Source organism: Nannobrachium achirus (assembly GCF_963921795.1).
Source record: "Nannobrachium achirus genome assembly, chromosome: 11".
NCBI lineage: Eukaryota > Metazoa > Chordata > Actinopteri > Myctophiformes > Myctophidae > Nannobrachium > Nannobrachium achirus.
The window spans coordinates 8,280,615-8,303,953 of NC_137820.1; the positions used below are offsets into that span (position 1 = coordinate 8,280,615).

The window sequence follows — 23,339 nt, forward strand, 5'->3', positions numbered from 1 at the left end:
ACAGGTGGTGGAGATTAACGGTACCCTGTCCCCCCCCCTCCCGGTAAACTGTGGTGTTCCTCAAGGTAGCATACTGGGACCTCTGTTGTTCCTAATATACGTGAACGACATGGCATCTGCTTGTGACTGCAACCTGTTCCTGTTCGCGGATGACTCGGCTCTCCTAGTCTCGGGCAAGGACCACTTGCAGGTTGAGAAGACACTTAACTCTGAACTAAGTAAGATCTGCACATGGCTTAACGACAACAAATTATCAATTCACCTGGGTAAAACAGAGTCCATCCTCTTTGGATCAAATCATAACCTCAAAAAAGTTGATAACTTCACAATCAAAGTGGGTGACAAGGTCATAACACGAAAAAACGAAATCTCTTACTTAGGATGTATCCTTGAAGCTAATCTTTCCAGTGAAAAGATGACTTCTAAAGTAATAAATAAAATCAACCAACGAACTCGTTTCCTACAGAGGATCGCCCCGATGGTCAATTCCAACACACTGAAGACCATAGCTGGTGCAATAATCCAGCCCCTCTTTGACTACGGAGTCCACGTATGGTATTGTGACGCCCCACAAGCCCTGAAAACTAAACTACAAACAGCCCAAAATAAACTAATTAGGGTCCTGCTTAGACTTCCCTATCAGACTCACCTCACCGCTACTCACCAGTTAAGAGTGGGGTGGCTCAGAGTAGTTGACAGAGTACAGCAACTTGCAATGGGCCTGGTGTACAAGATACACTACACCACTATGATACCCAAGTACCTGTCAAAATACTTTATAAACATTAAGGATGTCCATAATTACAACACCAGAGGCAGCGCCACAGATCACTTTCAACCCAGAGTCAAAACCAACAAAGGGTCAAACTCTTTTTTCTGCTATACCACCAAAATGTGGAAAGCCTTACCGAAGGCCACAAAGGAGTGTGGATCACTAGCATCCTTTAAAATTGCCCTGAAAAACCACTTACAGGCAGCAGCCGTTCGCAACTGGTAAAAAAGAATCTAGCCCAACCCTACCCTCCCCTGCCCCTTCTTTGTATATACTGTTTGTTTTGACTTACTGTCTTCTATTTTGTTTTTCTTTACATATCTACTGCATAGTACTGTGTTCTATTTGTCTGTCATTCAATGTTATATGAGATACTTCAATGGTTTCCAGTGGAAATAAGCTTAGTCTTTTCATGGATCTCCTTTTAGTAGACCTTGTACCAGTGAACTGTACTGTCATGAAACTGTACCTTTTCCTATGCAAACTTCTAATAAAGTCTTCAATCAATCAATCAATCAATCAATTAGCATATTGGACTACATTTGCTAATTATCTCATTAGTTATGCACAATACAACAATATATTTTGCAGAAATGCATTCTACAGGAGAAATTACATAAGGATTAACTGAGGAAAGTTTGGTAAACACTATTCTATCAACTTTTATAGGGTTTTTAGTTTTTCTTTATGCCCATGTGGGTGGAAATGACAGGACAACCCCTATTAAAAGACTTTCTGCTATGTACATTTTTGTGTTGTGCATATTTAACCTGGTTAACTGGGTTTTTGTGTTTTAATGGTAGTTTTAAAAAAGTGAGTGGATCACTTTACCCCGTTGATTCTCTGGTCTGTCCCAGTTTACCCCGGTCCTGGGGTAAACTGAGACACAAGACCACTTTTTTTAAAACAATCATATTTTCTCTGCCTTTTGTCTTGAATATGTTCTGATAACTTCCATTGTTAGGAAACATCCCAAATTACTGGTAAATGTCTACATTTTTACTGATATATCTTTTAGTTTGCCTATAGGGGAGAAAATGTAAAAAGTCTCTGTTTACCCCGCTCTCCCCTACCCCCAGAAGCCAAATTTAAAAATATTAACAAGAGACTGAATTAATTGGATCCACTGATTTTTTTTCTTTTTTTTTTCTTTTACATATCCTGGAAAGTAACCATTTGGACAGATATTTCCACTCAACATCAACATATGGAGATCTGTAAATACTGCATGCTTGCCACAATGTTTTACAATTACATTTAAAAATGTATCGATATCACTGTATAATATCAATCATGTCAACTGCATGTTCACCTAATGATGGACAAAAAAAACGTGTAGGCCTATTTTGTTTGTCGGGCACAAACCTCATCTCCATAATATGAACTTTGTGTTTTTTGTTTCATAAATAAACACTACTTGGTCATAATTCATACATAAGCACTCTACTTGATCATAATACAGCGCCACATAAAAGCATCAAAAGTAGCAGATCTACAAGCTCGAAACACGCCGCTTGTAGATCTGCTACTTTTTGTGCTATTTTCCAAAACATTTAATTCCAAACCTTAAAGCCTGGGGAACAGTTTTTTCTCATTTTAAAATATTTCCAGGAATGTCATGACTGTGGGAGCCCTGATTCTGGATCAGTTCCACTACATGCAAATGTGTGAAGTAATCTTCACCAGTTTTACCTGTCTGTCACAATAAGCTCCATCTCCTTCAACAGACTGCTCCTGTCTGACTCTGCACATGGATCTTCCGAACGTTTCCACGCTTGGACAGTTAATAATGACTGCTCTGTCCTCTGAATTGATCTAAAACACTTCGTACAAATTCGACAGGATTTGAGTACATGCCGCTGCAACGTTAAACCAAGTTTATCCAAACGTTGATAAACGTCGTTGCCTCCCTTTTCCCATATTGGTTTGGTGTTACACAGAGCGCCGTTATGTCTGAGGTTGACATGGCAGAGACGGCAGAAATCGTTTACATCCGTGGCAATAGACATAATCGAAATTATTGCACGCACACACGTAGAAACAAAACAATACTTTTAGTGCTGTAGTTGTATCCTTGTATCAGAACCCTATGTCAAGTGAGCAGCACTAACGTAGCAGCAATAAGACTACCGGTTTCCGTTCTCTTCAAAATACGAGTGCCCCTGAGGTAATTGAAAAATGTTGAAAAACGATAAATCTTTCCATGATATGCACATTCAAATATATAGATTAAGTATTTATACGAACATACACAATGCTAATTATGTTTCTGGGTAAAAAGCCGATCTACAAGCTTGTAGATCTGCTATTTTTGGCTAAAGTTCTCCTCGGAAAAGGGATGAGGGTTGTTCATTTATTCTAAAAGAATGGTCCTATCACACAGATCTGGTGCCTCTCCCTATGGGGTCCCGGACCCCCTGTTGAAGACCCCTGGTGTAGATACACACAAGGCGTATTTTCATTAATTACATTAATAGCCTATACCATACATTACATCTGCCCCATCTAAATAAACAGATGAAGTCAATTTGATAATTAAAGGCATTAGTGCAGAGTAACTAGGCATAATTAGGTGTAGCTTACTTGTATCAACAACCAATTGATAGCTCTTCTATGGATTACAGTAGAAAACAGTAAAAAAAAAAAAAAAATATATATATATTTTCTTCACTTTTATTTTGAAGGCTGGAGCCTGGCTTATTGCTGCATCTCCCAGGCCAGAAACGTTAGTGCTGCTCACTTGACAGAGCTCACGGCTGGTCTGGTCTGTTTACAATTTCAATAACAGGTGGCGCATATGTGTTACGTAGCAGGCTGCGCTGCTCTCATTGGTTGTAGGTCTCAGCGGTATTCAACCTGCGGCCCGTGGGCCGCTTGCGGCCCCTGCAGCATTTCTATGCGGCCCGTCATGCTGACTTACAATGAGTGTGGACTCTGTGGAGTGTGGGAAAAAAAAAACACTAGGAAACAGTTTTTTGTTTTTGTTTTGCTTATTCCAAAGAGAAGAAGATTCACAATTTCATCATTGTTAATATGTCATGTTTGCCATGGACATACAGAATGAGTGTAATAATATAGTAAATCATATTACCACTGGTAATTTACCAGAAACACATAAAGAGCTGGCCCAACAGGTCCAAATGGAACCAAATGGGGTACTCAAATGGTTCCATTTGAACACTCTCAGAGTAAAGGGGTTCCTTGCAGATAAAACTAAAAAGATGCCATTCTGGGAAATTGCGAGTGTGGTTGATTATTTATTACCACTGCCAAATTGTCACGTGAAGCTTCACCAGTCCTCAAGCTATAGCACCACTCCCCCATTGAACTCAATGCACTTACTATTTATAGTCTGGATTGTTTATCCAGGAAAAGATGCCCTCTAGGCAACCACACACTAATAAAATGTGGACACATTTTCCCAAATTTGGAGATGACTGCATGTCTGACATGATGTACACTAAACTGCCATTCTTATTTTACTTTATTAAACCAGTGGTTCTCAAAGTGGGGTCAGGGGTCCTTGAGAGGGCTCCCCAGCTAAATGATTGATAGTTAGGAACCAAATGGACCCATGGTGCCAGTACAAATGGTACCAAATGGTGCCATTTGGTACCATTTGTACACCGTCAGAATTATGGGTCAAATCCAGACCTGCTATCTTAGCACTATACTGGATGAGGATAAGGATTTAGCTGAGTATTTTCTAGAGGTACAGAGGTTTGTCAAATGGTGTGATGACGGTCACCAGCACTTTCGCCTATAACATATTCGCCTACACGCATTTGGTCCTTTCGCCTGGCATTTTCGCCTTGGAGGAGAGTCTTTTCACCTACCTGTCTGAGCCATTTCGCCTACCCTCAGTTCTGCTGTCAGACTGTCCATGTTTGCAAATTATCTCTTTGTCATTTAAATATTATAGTGACTGTGACAGTGGTGTCAAGTGAATCTAACAGTTTACTTGACATTTATTATTTACATCACATTTTATTCCTAAAAAATGGCAAAATAGTTTGTTATGCCTGTTGACAGGCAAGGTTGATTCTATAGGCTATTTAGGTGTAGCATATCTTATATAGACCTATATAGGCTAATAGCCTACATATATATTTTGTATAGCCTAATGTTAAAACAATAATAGACCTACAACACTGTTCATTTTACAATACTGTTCAATACTGCACTATCGGGACATGGATTAATTAATTATTTGGGCGCACCTGATTCCAATAGCTCTGTATTTATGTGATTACTATGGAGTGCATAGGATAGCCGTGTGTAGGTTTGACATGTAACACCACTGTCACAGTCACTATAATATTTAAATGACAAAGAGATAATATGAAAACATGGACAGTCTGACAGCAGAATTGAGGGTAGGCGAAATGGCTCAGACAGGTAGGTGAAAAGACTCTCCTCCACGGCAAAAGTGCCCCGCGAAAAGACCTGGCGAAAATGTTATAGGCGATTATGCCTGACACCGTGATGACAGCTACCTTGTTCTCAATGTGAGGAAGACACAGGAGATGGTGTTCGATCCTATGAGCGTTGGTGACCACAGGCCTGTGGTCATTCATGACTCGGCCATCTCACAGGTTTCTTCATATAAATACTTGGGCATTTCTATTGACAATTCACTAACTTGGAATACACATGTGGACAGTCTCTGTAGTAAACTACAGCAAAGACTAGGCCTACACTTCCTCCGCCGTCTGAGGGTTCACGGTGTAGACCAAAAGTTTATGTTAAGCCTCTATCAGAGTCGGTAGCGCGGTCGTAAGCTACCCACCGCGGTGTAGTGCGGTGTAGTCTTTTTGAGCGTTAACATTGTAGTTTTATGACTCAAAAAGACTACACCGCACTACACCGCGGTGCACCGCTTTTAGTCTTTTTGAGCGTTAACATTGTAGTTTTATGACTCAAAAAGACTACACCGCACTACACCGCGGTGGATAGCTTACCACCGCGGTACCGACTCTGATTCTGGCTTTAGTGTTCTATCGGGCAGTCTTGGAGAGCCTGGTTAGATTTGGCATTACAGTTTGGTTCGGTAATATCTCAGTGCAACTGAGGTCCAAATTGTGGACAAAACATCAGGTGGAAGTAGGCCTACATCAGGTTTAAAAAATCATTTGTACCCGTTTCCACTAAATTGTTGAACGAGGCTCTGAAACAGCACTGACTGAGAGTATTGATCAATCAGTCAGACGCTGATAGGCCTAATTTAGGCTACAACTAGGCCTACTACTGACAATAGTTTAAGAAATGGTAGAATAAATAAAGCAAATACAAATGATTTCTATATTAACTACCATATAGAGCATTATGTAAAGCAGGCTAAAAATAATTGTCATTAAGGCAGGGACATAGCTGGTATTATTATTATTAGCCTACTATTATCAAAATTATTATTATTATCATGTTGATGTAACTACTAACTAATAAACAAGTTGATGTGAACACACATGTGAGGGGGGGAAATCGCAGTTCTGTCTCATAGAGTTAAAATATTTGTAATGACGGTTATAATTCTTGTCTCTGCTCTCAAATCAACTTCTGGGAACCACAGAGTCAAGTATGTTGGTCTCATGATGTTGCCACGACACCTGCTGGTTGAAAAAGGTAAATGCAGAGCTTTTTAAACGGCACAGAGTCGGAGAACAAATTATTCATGGCATATTATTATTGGCAGGCCTATTATGCCTTATGTGTCATAATAATAGTAGGCCTATTTTGTATTATTTTGTAATATGTAGTGTATAGTGTAGTGTACAGTGGTTCTCAACAAAAAAACAACAAATGTACAAGTGTATTTTGAGATATTACTGATAGCATTCTATGTTGGTGGGGAAATGTCCCTATGGAAATGTTATAATATATAACACTGTATGTTGTGTAGGCCCTAATACAGGGTATCATCAACATTTCTAAATCGGCAATTTACGGATATAGTGATGAACTTTTTTAAATAAAATAAAAAATTATACCATAAACATCAAAAGTAATCAACAAACTATAGCCTATATAAAATTGTGAAACATCGGTCAAATTGTGAAATATCTAAGAAAGAGCAATCTTCAAATTAGATTACATTTAGGGTCACATTTCAAATTTCTCTCTCTCTCTCGGGCTAAAAGGTTTGGGAACCACTGCTTCAAGTTAGATGTTTAGAAGAAGATACAAGTTATTAATTTACATACTGCAACCGAGAACGCAAGAATAATGAATACAAATTAAAATTCAATAAGAAAAACACCAGTGTTTTCATTCATTAAAGTTGATTCATTTTTTAATTCAATCAGATCACAGGCATTCATACATTTTCATCTTCTATTATTGATAACATGGTGCCGTCATTAAGATCAGAATCATTGCATTCCTATTTTCAATTATAACTCTTCTAAAGTAGACATGTTAAAGTACAACAAACTGGAATTAAATATTGTTATTCAAGCACATTAATGAAATAAAATGTTGAGATCAACTTAAACTTCAATGACAAAATAAACAATCAAGTCATTATCCCAACAAAAAAAAGTAGACAGATTTAATAGTATTACATACTCCTTGAACCCTATCTTTCCTATTTTGGTCTTTTTTTTAATAGCATATCTACTTTGTACTTTTAAATAGCTTTAGTGTAAAGTAAGGTTTAAGTGGTTAATCAAAATACAAGTTTCACTGGAGAACTCATTTACCATATTAGTCTGTCCGTTACACATGTACAATACGTTTCTTGATTTTCAATAGAATGTATCTGTTAGGAACGATTTAAATGCCTTGATTTGAAATGACAGTTGAATTGAAAGTTAATCTGTACTGTTTTTGCAAACTGCTAATGAAGTATTCTGCTTATTAGTAAGTAATCAATCAATTAACCTTTCAAAATACACATTTGTTGTCTTAATTGAAACCGAATTTAGGATTACATTTGTCTAATCCGCGTGACTGACAGGAGAGATGATGAGAGGAGCAGAGTTTATCCATCCATCGTTGAAAAATGGATTAAGGATTGTATAGAGTTCGTCAGTGAAGGTGCAGCCAGTGAAAGAGTAGAGATGAACTCCGGCCTCCACATCATAAAAGGAGACCAGACCCTCCTCATAATCCACAAACACTCCCACTTTCTGGACCTTCTCTCTTACAGGGAGGAGGACAGGGGGGTCAGTAAGAGCACTGTACTCATTTCCATTCCTCAACACTATAGACCAGTAACCGTTGTTGGGACTCTGTATGATTGATAGTTTCCTGTTGATGGACTCTCTGGCCACTCCTACACTCCAATGTGTCCTCCCTTTAACCTGAACCTCATAGTAAAACTTTCCTGAGGAGAAGCTTTGTTTTCCTAGGACACGTGTACATTCAGAGAATCTCTCTTTGTTGTTTGGGAGCTTCTTCTTTATGTTTCCAAGACTCACTTGTTTTCCATCCTCAGACAGGATCAGATTGGGATGCGCTGTATCAGGGTCCAGAGTCACATCCACTGCATAATGCTGGACCATTCTCATCTCAGCATCACGCAGCTTTTTCTCCATCTCTTGACCGAGTGTCTTCAGAGCTGTCTTCACAGTCCCTTCAAATGAAAACTGATGGACATTGACCTGGGTGGGTGGAGCAGTGTTGATGTCTGGGAAGTTCTGGAGGAAGTGGAGGTGGTCTTCAGTGTGCGAGAGCTGCTTCAGCTCAGAGCTTCTCTTCTTTAACTCGGTGATTTCTTGTTGCAGATCTTCGATGAAGCCTTCAGCCTCTTTCTCTGTCGTTTTCTGCTTCTCTTCAATCACATCAATGAGCTCAGCCTGTCTTCTCTCAATGCAGCTGATCAGAGCAGTGAAGACCTGCACACTGTCTGCTATCTCTCTGTCTGCATCTTTTTTACTGAGTTCTACTGAGTGTGTGACCTCCTGAATCTTCTCTTGTCTCTCCTGGATCATCTGCTTAACATCAGCCTCCGTCTTTCCCAGCTCAGCCTTCTTCCCTTCATACGCCTCTTTCAGAGATATAATTTGATGTAACTTGTGGTCTGACTTAATGCAGATCTGACAAACACACTTGTTGTCAGTCTTACAGAACAGCTCCACAGGTTTGTCATGTTTCTTACAAATAAAGTATTCCAGTTTCTTTACAGGGTCGATTAGTTTGTGTCGTTTCAAAGCTGCGACTCTCTGATGAGGCTCCAGGTGAGTCTCACAGTAGGAGACTAGACACACCAGACAGGACTTCAGGGCTTTGAGCTTGGTCTCAGTACAGACGTCACAGGAGACTTCATCTGTTTCAGCAGGTTCTTGGTTTGTGCTGGAGGTTTTGTTTATCTGCTTGGATTTCCTGAACTGATCGGCCATCTCAGAAATGAAAGTATTGACAAGGACGTCTGGTCTCTTACAGAAGATTGTTTGACACAGTGGACACTGACACACATCACTGGTGTCCCAGTATTGTGTGATGCAGGTTTTGCAGTAGTTGTGTCCACATGGAGTGGTGACTGGATCAGTGAACACATCCAGACAGATAGAACACAGGAACTGCTCCTCAGACAGGAGAATGCTGGCAGAGGCCATGTCTACACACTGAAAATAAAACATAAATAATGAAAAACTTCTCTCACAGCTCAATAGTAACAAATCTGATTGGGCAAAGAGCAATTACATACATGAATACATAAATACAATATAATGTTGCTAATGATATAGGCCTACCACAGTACTTCCTGGAAACCCTACAAACTAAAACAGACTGGAAATTTCATGGATTAAAATAATAAGGTTGGAAGACCATGGCTAGTCAGCTACAGTTACAACTAAATTCTCGGTTACTGAATATTAAGCCCATAGCCTATCTCTATCTGCTGTATAGGCTACTCACCTTTCCACTGCGTTCGTAAAGCTTGTGTTGGATTAATGTTTTGTAGCCTAGAGCTTGTTGTGTGCGCTGCCTCAGTTTCACAGTTTAGCTTTCATTTCACTAGATTTGCGTCACTGGGAAACTCCTCCTTGTACTGGAGTTGTTAACCCTTCACATCCTTCATTTCATCTCTTTCTCATTCCATCCCTCTTGTTACCACTTCCACTGGCTTGTTGCTTTTCTTTAGGGCCGCGATCACATATATGCGTGAGACATCTTCTCCATATCGTCTGAGAATGAGGGAGGAGGGGTGGGTCCAATACATTTTCTATCTAATGCCTCATTCACACTACAGATATATAATATAGTTGAACGTTTAGCTTGGTAATTCAATGTAATCTCAATGGAAACCAGCTTTAAAGATACAGGAGACGCTCCAACCAAAGCTTTGAAAGCTTTAAAGCTGGTTTCCATTGAGATTACATTGAATTACCAAGCTAAACGTTCAACTATATATCTGTAGTGTGAATGAGGCATAAGTCACGTGGTTTCATGTCGTTGCCGACGTGTCTCATATTCAACCGAAGGCTGTCTTTTGGCCAAGAGATTTGCCAGAGACAAAAAACCATGTGACCTCAATTGACAATGACACGATAGCTCTCGCAACAGTTTGTAGCGAGAGTCTGATTGTTTCTCTCTCTAGTTGCACTGAGTAGACTCACGTGTGTGTGTGTGTGTGTGTGTGTGTGTGTGCGCGTGCGTGCGTGCGTGCGAGGTGTGCGTGTGTGTGCGTGCGAGGTGCGCGCGTGCGTTCGTGCAGTGGCGTCAGTTCTGAAAAAGCTAAGGTATGGCAACAGACATGATACATTCTATTTTTCTATGGTTTATTGGGCTGGATATGGCAGCCTGGAACAGTTGTTCAAGTGCAGCTAAACTTGGCATGTTAGTAAACGTGCCACAATTAACAATAATGAATTGCACCTGTGCAGCTGACCTGCAGAACCTGGGAATATACCATTTTGTCAAGATGGGGAGAATACAAGTGTGGAGAATATAATTATAATACCTTGTTAAAGTGACCATTTTGTAAAATGTTGCATTTGTAGTTATTTTACTGTAATTTAATAACATAATACAGATAGCACAGATAGACAAAGAGATATTCATGGATTTATATTTAAAAGTAACTTTTATTTCCCCCCCCCCTGGACCCAGGGTATGGCAGCTGCATACCCCTGCCATACCCAATTGACGCCCCTGCTGACATCATCATAGATGTCTGACGCCATAGAAACTGATACAATATGTCCATATATTGGCATTCCCAGATATGGGCTTAAAGGTTCTAATCTACACCATGCATTTAAAAATAATTTATATAACATTGTTTGTGTCCCAAAAAACATTTTTCAAAAGGTTTGAGGCTAAATTACCGCTCCTGGATACAGAGCCCCTGTCATTTCCATAGACTGCCCACCCCTCCCCAACCCCCACTCAGCACAGCAGTAGCAGTAGCCCGTTCTGAGACCTGCTTACATAGATCTGCCCATAAACTGAGAAAGACTAAAATAAATGGTCATAAATAGGACTTTTTGAGGATAGCACGTGCTGGTGGGACACCAAAAAAAAAAACATAAAAATTGGAAACATTAATGACATCAAGGATCTCCATATAATATGGGCATAAAAGTGACAAGGACGTGTATTGATGACATCAGACTCAGAGACACAATATGTCCATATATGGGCATTCCCAGATATGGGCTTAAAGGGATATTCCATTTTATCGTCTACTCAATTCAATTCGCACAATTCGATTTGCACAAATTTTCACGACTTTTCAAAAATAGCAGATCTACAAGCTTGCAGCGCGGCACCACGCTGTGAGCTTGTATATCTGTCAATAGCTAAAACATAAAATAAGGAAGGCCCCTCCACCTTGGGCCCTAGTAATTCAGTCCCACTCCCCCCCCCCCCCTTGTGACACCCCTGTGTGTGTGTGTGTGTGTGTGTGTGTGTGTGTGTGTGTGTGTGTGTGTGTGTGTGTGTGTGTGTGTGTGTGTGTGTGTGCGCGTGTGTGCGTGCGTGCGTGCGTGCGTGCGTGCGTGCGTGCGTGCATGCGTGACTGCGTGTGCATGTACGGTGGTGTAATTTATTATTCTTTGTTATGCTAAACTAAGAAAATGACAATCTGAAAATAGTGTTTTATCTTTTAACAAAAAAAAAAAATCCCTGGCTATTCCACAAGGCGCAAGCCGGTATAAAAGGACTGAGTCATTTCTAGTTGTTATATTGTTTGACCAATGGCCATCATAATCACTGAATTAAATATCACCACACAGACCTTTCACGGTGAAACCACCATTGTTGTTCCACATTGTTGTTCCATATAAAAAGAATAACTCAAAATCGCTGAAAAGTAGCCATTTATTAAAATAGAATCCACAAAGGACAGGACTACACACCACCAGTGACAAAAAGAAAAGCAAATATTTTCAGATATGTACACTTCAAGTATTTACACACCATTCATCTTGCTGCTGATGATAATACCACTGACAGGGTATTAATGCAACATGCATCTTCATTATCTACAATTATCTGGCAGCAGGAGTAGCTGCTTGAAGTAGGACATTTTCTGAGACTGCAATAATAAGCTAACTATCTACAACCGGGGTCTTCCATGTTTTCAGGCCAAGGACCCCTTAGTTGAGAGAGAGATGAAGCAGGGACCCCCACAACCTGTTCAGAGATTCGATATAGTTTCATTGTTTGATAGCGCAATCATCAAACTTCAGAAACTGGTTACCCCCCCTCAGGAAGGAGATCTCTGGTCGCCAAACAAGGAATGGAGATGACCTGGACACTCCAACATGTAAAACTGAGAGATACAAGAAATCACCAATCCCATACATGTGCAGACTCTTAAATGATAATGGATTCTAGATTTGTGTTTTTAGGTTATATGGACTTTTAGATAGGCAAATGCATTTTATGATTTTTATTGTAATCAGCAAAATAATTCAGTGTTTTTTAATGGCACCTGTCTTTTTTAAACATCTGTGATCATGCTGAAAGTTGAATAAACATAAACATAAAGTCCAATCATCAGTGTATTTTGGATTTACGTCAATTTGTGTTTTCATATATTTAACCACTTGAACCGTCAATACTTAATAAACATGACCTTTCACTCTTTACTTAGTCCACTCTCTTTCCCCGCTACACCAAAGCTCTTTGCCAAAAATTTGCTGATCTACAAGCTCACAACGCCTCGCAGCGCGAGGCGTGAGCTTGTAGATCTGCTACTTTTGGCTAAGGTTCTCAGAATATGGACACTAGGGTTCAAGTGGTTAATGTAAAAAAGGAGAAAAAAAGTTTCTATCACTCAAAGATTTGGAGGACCCCCTGTAGTAACTCTGAGGAGCCCCTAGGGGTCCCGGACATTATTTAAAAAAGAAAAAGAAAAAAAGAAAACACAATTCAACCACATGAACCACATAGAGTATTTTTTTTCTGGGCCACAGATATTTGGTGTAAAGGGAGAACAGGTTGTATTGAGAGGCCCCTGGGGGACTTGCTGTCAATTATGTGTAAAGGGTTTAAGTGGTTAAAATCTTCACATATTATAAGATCCGAACAATTTAAACAAAACCAAAAAAAAATCATATCCTGCATTTACATTAATTACATTTACATGATGTGAATTTACAAATCAAAAGAAAAAAAATTGCATTAGTCTAAACATAAAAAAAAAACAAATATATTTACATTATTATACAAATCATATCATACATAAACAGGACAAATACAGTATGAACATACAAGCATGCAAAGTACTGAACACTTACATGTTCCTATCGTATAGTTTTCATTCTATAGCTTTAACCAGCTGTAGTCCGAACGACCATAGCTTCAGGTGGAAGCATTTTGAAAATATGAAGTCGTACTATACTCATCATAGTTCAAGCTACGGTACACACTTTTACTGACAAAAAACACATATACCGTATAAGGCAAAATGTAGCTTCAAGTTTACAAAGAAGCTGTAAACATTTAGTAAACAACAACAACAACAACAACAACAACAAAAGCATGTCACCGTGTGAAACTTTTAGACATTCAAAGGAGAAATTGTTTATTCATATGGCGTAGCTACGTAGCTATGCCACAACCCCTCTAGTCTACTGCCTCATCTATACCGACATTGAATTCAATTTGAGTTGTGCATTTTAAAGTACAGTAACTCATTGAAAAAGAGTTTTACATTTAATGAGGGGGTAACAGGTTTGCTCCTAGTCCTAGGTGAACACATGGATTAAGAAATGAATATATTGGCTTAGGTTGAAATAAAAAGACCTGGACACACGCACAGTCGCACACACACGTAGCAGAATACCTCAGCCTGATGACCTAAAAAGTCTAGGATCTCCCCCAATATCCCTTTGGACTCGTGGTTAAGATGTTGGCTTTCCACGCGGGAGACCCGGGTTCGATTCCCAGGCGTTACACGTACACACAAACAAACACACACACGTCCATGTGCATGAATGTCTGAATTTCCTCCTCTCTGAATGGACGGCCACAGCTGAATGCTTAGAGACTCTGCCTGGGAAACCGAAGGTTCGATTCCAGACTTCAGTAAAAGTGTCCTTGAGCAAGACATTAACCCCTATAGTCAGGGGATATTAATAAAACCTGGGAATACATTTGTTACCAAGCGATTTCTTCACCAATGTGTTCGTAAAGGTGTCTAGTAACATTTCTAACAAAGTTTGAAATTCATAATCCCTTGGAGAATCTTTGATAGGGTAATTCTGGGTCTCATTCACTTACTATACACTACTATACAATAAGGGAAAAAATGACTCCCAAAAAATATGCTTTAAGTAGCACGTGAGGGGTCTAACTATGTGTTTTTAATTATTCTGAATCCATTGCAAGCATTTGTTTTGCACGAAAAACATTCAATGAGCTAAAAAACAGCCCCAAAAAACAATGTTTTTCACAGTTTATGTGGTCCATTTTTAGCCATAGGAATGCTTTTCGTGCAAAACAAATGCTTACAATGGATTCAGAATAATTAAAAACACCTAGTTAGACCCCTCACATCCCACTTAAAGCATATTTTTGGGGAGTCATGTTTTCCCTAGTAAGTGAATGAGACCCAGAATTACCCTATAGTAGGGGTGCCCACACTTTTTTGACATGAGATCTACTTTTAAAATGACTAGCTCAACATGATCTACCCATCCAAAATGTTTTAGCTGAGGGCCTGAGGGAGGCTTTGGAATAGCAGCACTGGTGTTACATTTTAGACAAACACACTTTCTGTAAGGGGGAAATAAATGGGAAATACTGGGAGAAATGTCTCCATCCCATTCTGTATGGAAGTGTTAGGTTTTGGGGTTCTTTGTAATGCTACTGACTCTTGAACAAAGTATTGCATTGGAGGTTTGCCTACATTAGAAGCCATGAAGGGAGCTGACAAGCCCTTCTTGATGTCATATTGACATATCCTTTTTATATTTTAATTATATATTTTTAGAGGCATGTCATGAGGTCTACCTGCACACCCTTGGTGATCTACTGGTAGATCACGATCTACCTTTTGGGCACCCCTGCCCTATAGCTATCAAAGATTCTCCTAGGGATTTTCAATCTTTGTTAGATATGTTACTAGACACCTCTACGAACACATTGGTGAAGAAATCGTTTGGAAACGAATGTATTCCCAGCTTTGACAGGTATTGTGATAATATTCCCTGACTACTAATTGTCCCCCGTCTCGCCCACTGCACTGTTCAAATAATGCATTGAATAATATGTGAATATAAACACAGGCACAATGTTTATATTTTTTTGCAGATTAAACTTGTGAAATGTAGATGGCGTACAGTAGGCCTACAAGAACAGCAAGCGTAAAATGTAGGGTAGGTGAGGAAGTGAACATGAAAATGTTAGGACGTAATCATGGTTTGATCGCTCTCCCTCTCTCGTCTGGGGAGTGGGGACCCCTAGGAGTCTTTGAAGGAGTTCCTGGGGGGTTCGCACCGATCCTATCAAAAATAGAATATCTTGTCGTCGTAGATCAGTTTAAAGATTCTTTTACATTTTGAACAACACAGATGTTCTTTTAAGGTGGTCCCTGGTACAAACCTTTCGAACGGCTGGGGGTCCTTGAGATGAACAACAACCGTTCTAGCGTTCACAGCTTCTTCTTCTCCTTCCTCTTCCCTCCCTCTTTCTCCTCTTCCTCCTTGGCAGGGGGCGTGTCCCCTTCGGGGGCGGCGCCACCGTCTCCGTGGCAACCGGACGCAGAGCCGATGGGGGCGGGGCTGCCCGAGGTGGGCGTGGCCGAGGTGGGCGTGTCCGTCTGTCTGTCAGGGGACGCGGGAGGGAGGGACGACGATACGGAGGGCTGCAAGGAATGATCAATCAATCAATCACCCTATCAATAACCATAAACACTACAAGGATAGATCAGTCATTCACCTTATCCATAACCATAAACACTGCAACAGGGGTGTCCAAAGTGCAGCCCAGGGGCCAAATGCGGGCCAGAGTATAATTTTTCAGGATTGCTTGTTCCTTGTCGTCTCATTCTGAAGGGGTCCAAGAAAGGCTATTTTATTGTCTTTTTTTACCTTGAGTTATTTGTGTTTTATTCAGAGCACACACCTGACAAAGGGCCATTCATATTAAATATTGATGATGATGATATTTAAATAAAAGTGTTGAAATGCGATGCATGTGACTTTGTTATGGTCTGACCGAAAGTACATTTTGTCAGGAGATGTAGTTGGCCCTTGGGTGTTTTTATGTTTTCTAATGTGGTCCCCGTTGAAAAACGTTTGGACACCCCTGCACTACAAGATATACTGTATATCGCCTCTCTGTCGGGAGAAAACCTCATATGCAAAGGTTTCACGCCATATCATAATCGGTTCCATGTTGAACAATGTATTGTTCACACATTTTGAAACATTTTCCGAAAACAGCGTAAATATCAGATCTACAAGCGCACAAACTTGTGGATGTGAGCTTGTGGATCGGCTATTTCCACAATTTTCTTTTAAAGGATACAATTATTAAAGAATAATATACTTTATAAGTTACTTATTTCACATAGTATCTGCCCTGTGCAATGTTTGTCTACGATGCCAAACAGAAATTACATTTTTATTCACATGTTGGCCAAAAACACAATTACGTAAAATCGCAATTATTTGTAAGACAATCATCAAGTAAAATGTCATAATCGTATTTGTGAAAAGCCCGACAGCAGTTTTCAAACCTTTTTGACTCAGTGCATCACTATAAATAAACTTTTCATCCACGGCACTCCTGAATTACACTGCTAAGTAAATATGTTTCCACCTGAGATAAGGTATCTTACAGAGAAATATCCGTTTCCATCAGAACTAACTGAAAATAACATTATTCTTGACGTTTAACCACTTGAAACCCAGCGTCTACATTACAAGCTCACAACACGTCACAACGTGTACGTATTGTGAGCTTGTCGATCTGCTATTTTTAGTGAAGAGAGTTGAGGTAGATGGAAAAATAACTCATTGAGTAGGCCTACTAGCCTGTTTTACTAAGTATAGAAGGGCCTCAGTGGTTAAACTTACTGAAGTGATATTGATGAATTCCAAATATCGACAACATTTGGGTTGGGACCCCCAGGGGGGTCCCCAAATTATTTTGAGGGGTCCCCAGATGATGAACTTAATGTGCATTATTGTTTTCTCACTCAACAGTAAAAAAAAAAAACATCATAAAGTTGAAGTGTATAGAGGGTATATGAACATTTCTAAAGTAACAATTTAAGGACTTTTTAATACCTCTAAAATGAGAAATTAAACATTGGCCAAATTGTCAAATATTAGAGGCTGAAATTGTGAAAATAGCCGATCTACATGCTCACAACGCCTCGCAGATCTGCTATTTTCACGATAGAACCGTGTTATACAAAATGTAGCCTCGGAAACCCAGGCTTCTTTTGGCGATAGGAAGAAAAAGAAGCCTGGGCGATCGCGTTATGATCACTGTTGGAGGAAGTGTAGAATTTCCCTAACCAATCAGAGTGCAGAGAGCGTCGCACCGAATGTGTTGACGTCATGACGCAGCAGCGTTCTCTGCGCTGAGCAGAGGAGCAGATGGGGGTGGGGGGAGGAGAACACATGCTATTGGCCAGAGACTCGCGGAGAGATTCGCCGCCCCCGCCCATCTGCCTACACAAACTGGTCCGCGTTAGGTTAGAGTGTACAAAATGTAACGCATCAACTTAGTGCTCGTCGGGGTGGGGGGTCCCCTGTTAAAATATGATTATTTATGGTGTTGCGGCCTGAACAGGTTGAGAACCACTGCATTACAGTATGTGCCATGATCCATTGGTTCCTGTGTCTATAGTGTGTGCCAGCGGCTACGTCATTGTAGTCCTTAGCGGCCATTTCTTGTGACAAAACACAGGTGTTTCAATTGTTTGATTGCATAGAACTAATGCTATAGTCTAATCAGAACACCTGTGTAAGGCTGTGTTGTCCCAAGAAATGGCCGCTCTTAGAACTACATTTGGCACACCCTATACAGGCAATTACTGTAATATTACAGTAAATAACTGCAATACATACTGCTAAATCACAGTAAATTACTAAAATTTCGCAGCTGTGAAATTACAGTAATTTACTGTGCAATATTTACTGTGAAAATTACTGTGAAAGTAATGCAATTAGTAGCCAGTAATGTACTGTAAATTTACAGCAAATTATTTTACAGTGTACCTGTAGTGAGATGCTGGACCTGTTGGTCTTCTCTCTGACTTTGGCCAGGGCTCCTCTCAGCCCCGAGGACCTCTCGCTGAGCTCCAGGGCCGCTCGGAGCAGCTTGGGCGTCTCGGGCCGCGCAGGCAGCGTCTGGGCCTGCTGGGGGCGCTCTTCAGCCTCTTGTTTGGGCTCTGGCTTCTTTCCCTTGTTCAGCATCTTCCTGTTGAGTCAACCGTCAAGAAGGGCTTTAAGTCACTTAACTTATGCAAGTTATAAGCAAAACATGTTGATGGGACGTGTACATAATAATTAAGTATACAATACTGGATGTAGCCTATAAGTTAGGGTCTCATAGTTCATAGTTTCCCGCTTTTCTACTAAAATCTTTGTCCTCACCACCAGTATCAAACATGCATGTTGTGCGTTTATTTACAATTTAGGCATTTAGCAGACTTAATCCAGAGCCATTCACAATAAGCAAGGACAGCACAAGGTAATACATCAATTACATAGAAATAAGTGGCGTTTCCATAAAGCCACTTTTTGCGCATTAACGGCTTATTCGCAAAATGTTTTTATGGAAACACTTCAAAATGCGAATAAACTTTCATTATCTGCAAAAAAAGTTATCCGCTTGGAGGAGGAGGATTTTGAGCCTTTGAATGGAAACGGGTCAGACAATAAATGCGAATAGATTATGACGCTCTTGGTCCATTTCCCCTGCAGCTTTACGTTCATGGTATAGCGTTAGCCCACAAAACAAACTGGTTACACGGAGTGACACGAACCGTGTGTAAATTCCTCCCGTTTTCACCTCCCGGAGTCAAGCCATCGGTGGCGAACCCTTCCTCATCACACGGTGTTGCGTGCCTGAAGTGCCCAATCTACAAGCTCACAGCAGCTCGCATCCACGTCTCCGCGCCGCGTTGTGAGCTTGCAGATCGGCCACCTGACCTTCCAGAGGACGCTGAAACTTGCAGGATGAGCACTGCATGCAGCGACGCGACCGCGGTTTTCCCGGTGAACCGGTAGCTTTATGTATTGAGAGGAACTCTTGCCAATTTCGTAAGAGACTCGTCGCCAATTGTAATATATTTAAAAGTTATTTGGAGCCATGATGATGACTGATAACCCCTTCTTCCCACTACTAGACAGCGACCGAGTCACAGCAGTCAGACGTGCAGACGGTGCAGTGCTCAGGTTCGGTCTGAAAAAAAATCAGTCCGATCAACTCTTGCGACCGTCGCTAATTCGAATGACACCCGCAAATGGAAACATGCTAAATTCGCTTTGTCTTAATGCGTATTTCTGATCATTCGCTTCCCTAATTCGAATAAGTTTATGGAAACATGGCTATAGTCATCTAAAAACGTAAGCAGACCAAGAACCGTCAGTCTAACAGTAGAATAACCCCAAAGTAATCTGTACATCGAAAGACAACAATGTCGAATGACCTGGCATCTGTCTGTATAAAATGTCTGTATAAAATCTAAATTAAAGTTTTTGCATAATCCTGTAAGGTCATGGAGGGTAGGTAAGTTCTATGAAAGTGCTATGGGCTAGGATAGGGCATTCACCAAATATTTGAATATCAAAGTCACTATTCGATGTTGTTCACCGAAGTCGAATATTCGCTTATGTTTATCTTTTTATTGTTTTCTCTTTAAAAAATGTATAGTTCATAAAGCTTGGCCAGATAGGAAGTCATAAGAATGAGTTGTCAATGCCCCTGGTGGATCAATTTTTTAATGCTCTATACCAGGGGTTCTCAAACCTTTTTAGGCCGTGACCCCCAAAATAAACATATTTGAACTGGGGACCCCCACCCTGACAAGCACTTGGAACAGTAGGTATTACATTTAAGCTGACTCGGTTCCACAGATAAATATTGTGAAAACAGCAGATCTACATGCTTGTATGAGCATGTACATCGGCTATTTTCACAATGTTCGCCTCTTGCTTACTTAACACTTATGTTGCTATGATTTTTTCTCTTCAATGTCCCACGTTGCCATGGTTACCATAGACTTCCATGTAATTGCGCAATTGTGTAAAAAGTGCACGCCCATGCCTAGATGATGCACCACGTGTGTGCACACTGTTCACAGCTTTCAAACAAAAAAATCCGCTTGGAAATCCGTTCAGGCATTCATGATTTATCAGCCATTATGTTTTCTTCAGATGTAAACAAACATGGCTGCCATGTTTGAAAGAATGGGTTGGTGTGGGGGTTAAACATGCAATTTCGCGATCGCGATCATGCCTAATACATTTCTGGAGGTCCCAAAAAAAATAAATGGTCAGTTTTTTTTTTTTAAACGGCCCAAACTCGGGAAACTCGGGGTTGGCACAGCGGTAGTACCTTTTCAAACTCGGGAAACTCGGGGTTGGCACCAGATGTATTTGCCAGTTTGGCCAGTCCTGTCGAATATTTGAATACTTTGTCGAATAATTTGAATACTAAAAATCACTATTCGTGAATGCCCTACTATGGGCTAAGGTGCAGTCTGAAGAGGTGAGTCTGAAGAGGTGAGTCTGAAGAGGTGAGTCTGAAGAGGTGAGTCGTCAGACTACGGCGGAAGCTAGGGAGTGAGTCTGCAGTTCTAATTGCAATGGGGAGTTCATTCCACAGTTTGGGGAGAGGAGTCTGGGACCAGTGGATGGTCTCTCACCTGGCCCTCTTGCGCAGCATCTTCTGGGACTCGGGGTAGTGCACCAGGATCTCATTCAGGTCCTTCTTGTCCAGGATGAACAGGTTGGCGAAGCCATGAGCGATCACGTTGGCCGTTCGCCTGTTGCCCCCTCCCACTGCCAGCAAACTGCCAATCATCAGAGATGGTCAATATTAATTAACAAACATCCGCTATATTATGCTGGTCAGTTCAACTTCAGTCACATGGTGTGAGTGAGTGAGTGAAGGGCTTTGCACACAGGCGCGATTTTCAACAATTGCGTTTTTTCCGTTTGCTGCGTGATTAAAACGCATTGGATTTGGTGTGCAATAAAAGGAGTGATGAGTTTTTACCGCATGCGACAAGACGCACAAATCGAACTGGATTCGATCAGAACGCACTGCCTCAGCCACCTGCCGCAGCCACCTGTGCATGAGGTCATAGAGAATCATTGTTTTCTTTAAAAAATGAAATTGTCAGTTTTTTCCGTGCGAAAAAAACTTGTCTGTGTGCAAAGTCCTTGAGTGAGAGAGTGATGATAATATATGATGATTCGATCAGATGTTTCAATTATATTTCAGTCCAACACATTTAAGAAACTATGTGTAGTGTGGGATTTCCTTTTTTTTTTATTATGAAATAATGGGCTTGATATAATTTAAAATCAAATCTAAAAGAGCTGAACTATAACCTCACAAATGGAACCAAATTGTCCATTTGTGGTTCTCAAAGTGGATTCCAGGGACTCTGTGGGTTCCTTTAGGGGGGGTCTAAATCGACCCATATAAATCTGTAACTCTGACAGTGTACAAATGGAACCAAATGAACCCTAGCAGGTTCATTTGGTTCCATTTGTACACTGTCAGAGTTAAGGGGAAATTTGAAAATGTGAGAAACACTGCATTTGCCACCGTTTGAAATTCAAATGTTTGAGAAGCACTAGACGGCGTGTGAAAGCTGCTCACCTGATCTCTCCGAAGACGGACCCCGCTCTGAGAGTGACGAACACTGTCTTCCCGTCCGGACCACCCACCACCTGCACCTCCCCCGCTTTGATGATGTACATCTCCCTACCCACCTCCCCCTGAGGAGGGGGGAGAGAGAGAAATCATCTCTCAAGTCTTTATTGAAATTCACTATATTTCTATTGTGACATCCGTAGCAGTAGCAGTTAGAAAGCAGCCATTCATATAAGCCAGGCAAAAGCCAACTGCACAGCACCTGTACACAGCTCATAGATCCACCATAGAAGCAATCATGCACCATACGGCACAGCAAGGAATGGCACAACACAGAAAACTATGAAGTAATTGACGGTAGTGCGTGGGAAGCCAGAGTAAAAGCACAGCAACAATAACCAATCTATATTTTCGCTATCCTTTCAAATAATCCCCGGCCCCCCAAAGAATGTCCGGGCCCTAAAAACTGTGAAGCGTGGCCTACCGGTAGATTAACCTGACTTGCGCCAGATGGTGGCAGTAGTGTACCGCCCTACTTTACCATCTGAGATCTCTCTGGGAGAGTTGATCACACTCGTAAAGCCCCGGGCCGGACCAATCAGCGGCAGCTACGGGTGGGCTCTGAGCGGCTCTGAACCAATAGATTCTGATTGCAGACCACGTGGAAACCCAGGAGGCGGATGAGTGGTTGGAGTTGGCACTCCCAGACTGTGATAGAGAGACGGCCCCATCCAATCACCTGCTAAAGAATTTGAAAAAATGGCCCGCCCCTTACATCGAGTCTGCCCGAACGGTCCCAGATGATGGTAAAGCAGAGCGGTATGCAGCCAGGCATACGTACTGCTGACATTATCTGGCGCAGTCAGGTTACCGGTAGATAGATATGGCCTAAAGTTTGTTGTACGGCCAGGGTACCATTGGCCAAGCTTCGCAGGACGCGCTGTGATTGGCCAGCGGGACGCTTGATGAAATTAACTCATAAATAGCAACGCTCACTTCACACTATGTATGATTTATGTATGTATTTATTTATTTATTTAGAGGCAAATATTGTGATATTTGATTTTGTCCATATTGGCCAGTCCCAAGGGGAGCACACACTGGACATCTCGCTGCCACACAGCACATCCATTTCCATGGGAGAACATGTTCACCGCACGGCAACGCTGGAAAAATAGAACAGTGGCGTATCGGAGCGGCAGGCGAGGCGGCAGACCCACGGCTGCGCGCGTCTGATGCCGTCGGTGTGGGTTAGTTCATTGAAAATAATGGGGCCGTATGTTTTGACGCGCCGCTTCCGCGCCGCCCCCGCGCCGCCTCCGCGTCC

General features: G+C 41.2%; 2 protein-coding genes across 2 annotated transcripts in view; both read right to left on the reverse strand.

Annotated features, from left to right (window-relative positions):
- Nucleotides 1-7,121: 7,121 nt before the first annotated feature.
- LOC308293913 (zinc finger protein RFP-like) lies at nucleotides 7,122-9,327 on the reverse strand (the record flags this gene model as incomplete). Its single annotated transcript, XM_080736574.1, has 1 exon — nucleotides 7,122-9,327. One exon carries the CDS (start codon nucleotides 9,325-9,327, stop codon nucleotides 7,708-7,710), a length of 1,620 nt encoding a protein of 539 aa, XP_080592700.1. The 3' UTR covers nucleotides 7,122-7,707.
- Nucleotides 9,328-13,949: 4,622 nt separating this feature from the next.
- LOC308293703 (uncharacterized protein) overlaps nucleotides 13,950-23,339 on the reverse strand; it is a gene marked incomplete at both ends in the record, with an annotated part of 75,864 nt that continues 66,474 nt past the window's right edge. Inside the window, 5 exons of the mRNA XM_080736299.1 lie at nucleotides 13,950-13,969; nucleotides 15,908-16,031; nucleotides 18,400-18,601; nucleotides 21,054-21,200; nucleotides 22,019-22,137. Coding sequence (XP_080592425.1) covers nucleotides 13,950-13,969; nucleotides 15,908-16,031; nucleotides 18,400-18,601; nucleotides 21,054-21,200; nucleotides 22,019-22,137 — 612 coding nt within the window. The remainder of the gene's footprint in view (nucleotides 13,970-15,907; nucleotides 16,032-18,399; nucleotides 18,602-21,053; nucleotides 21,201-22,018; nucleotides 22,138-23,339) is intronic.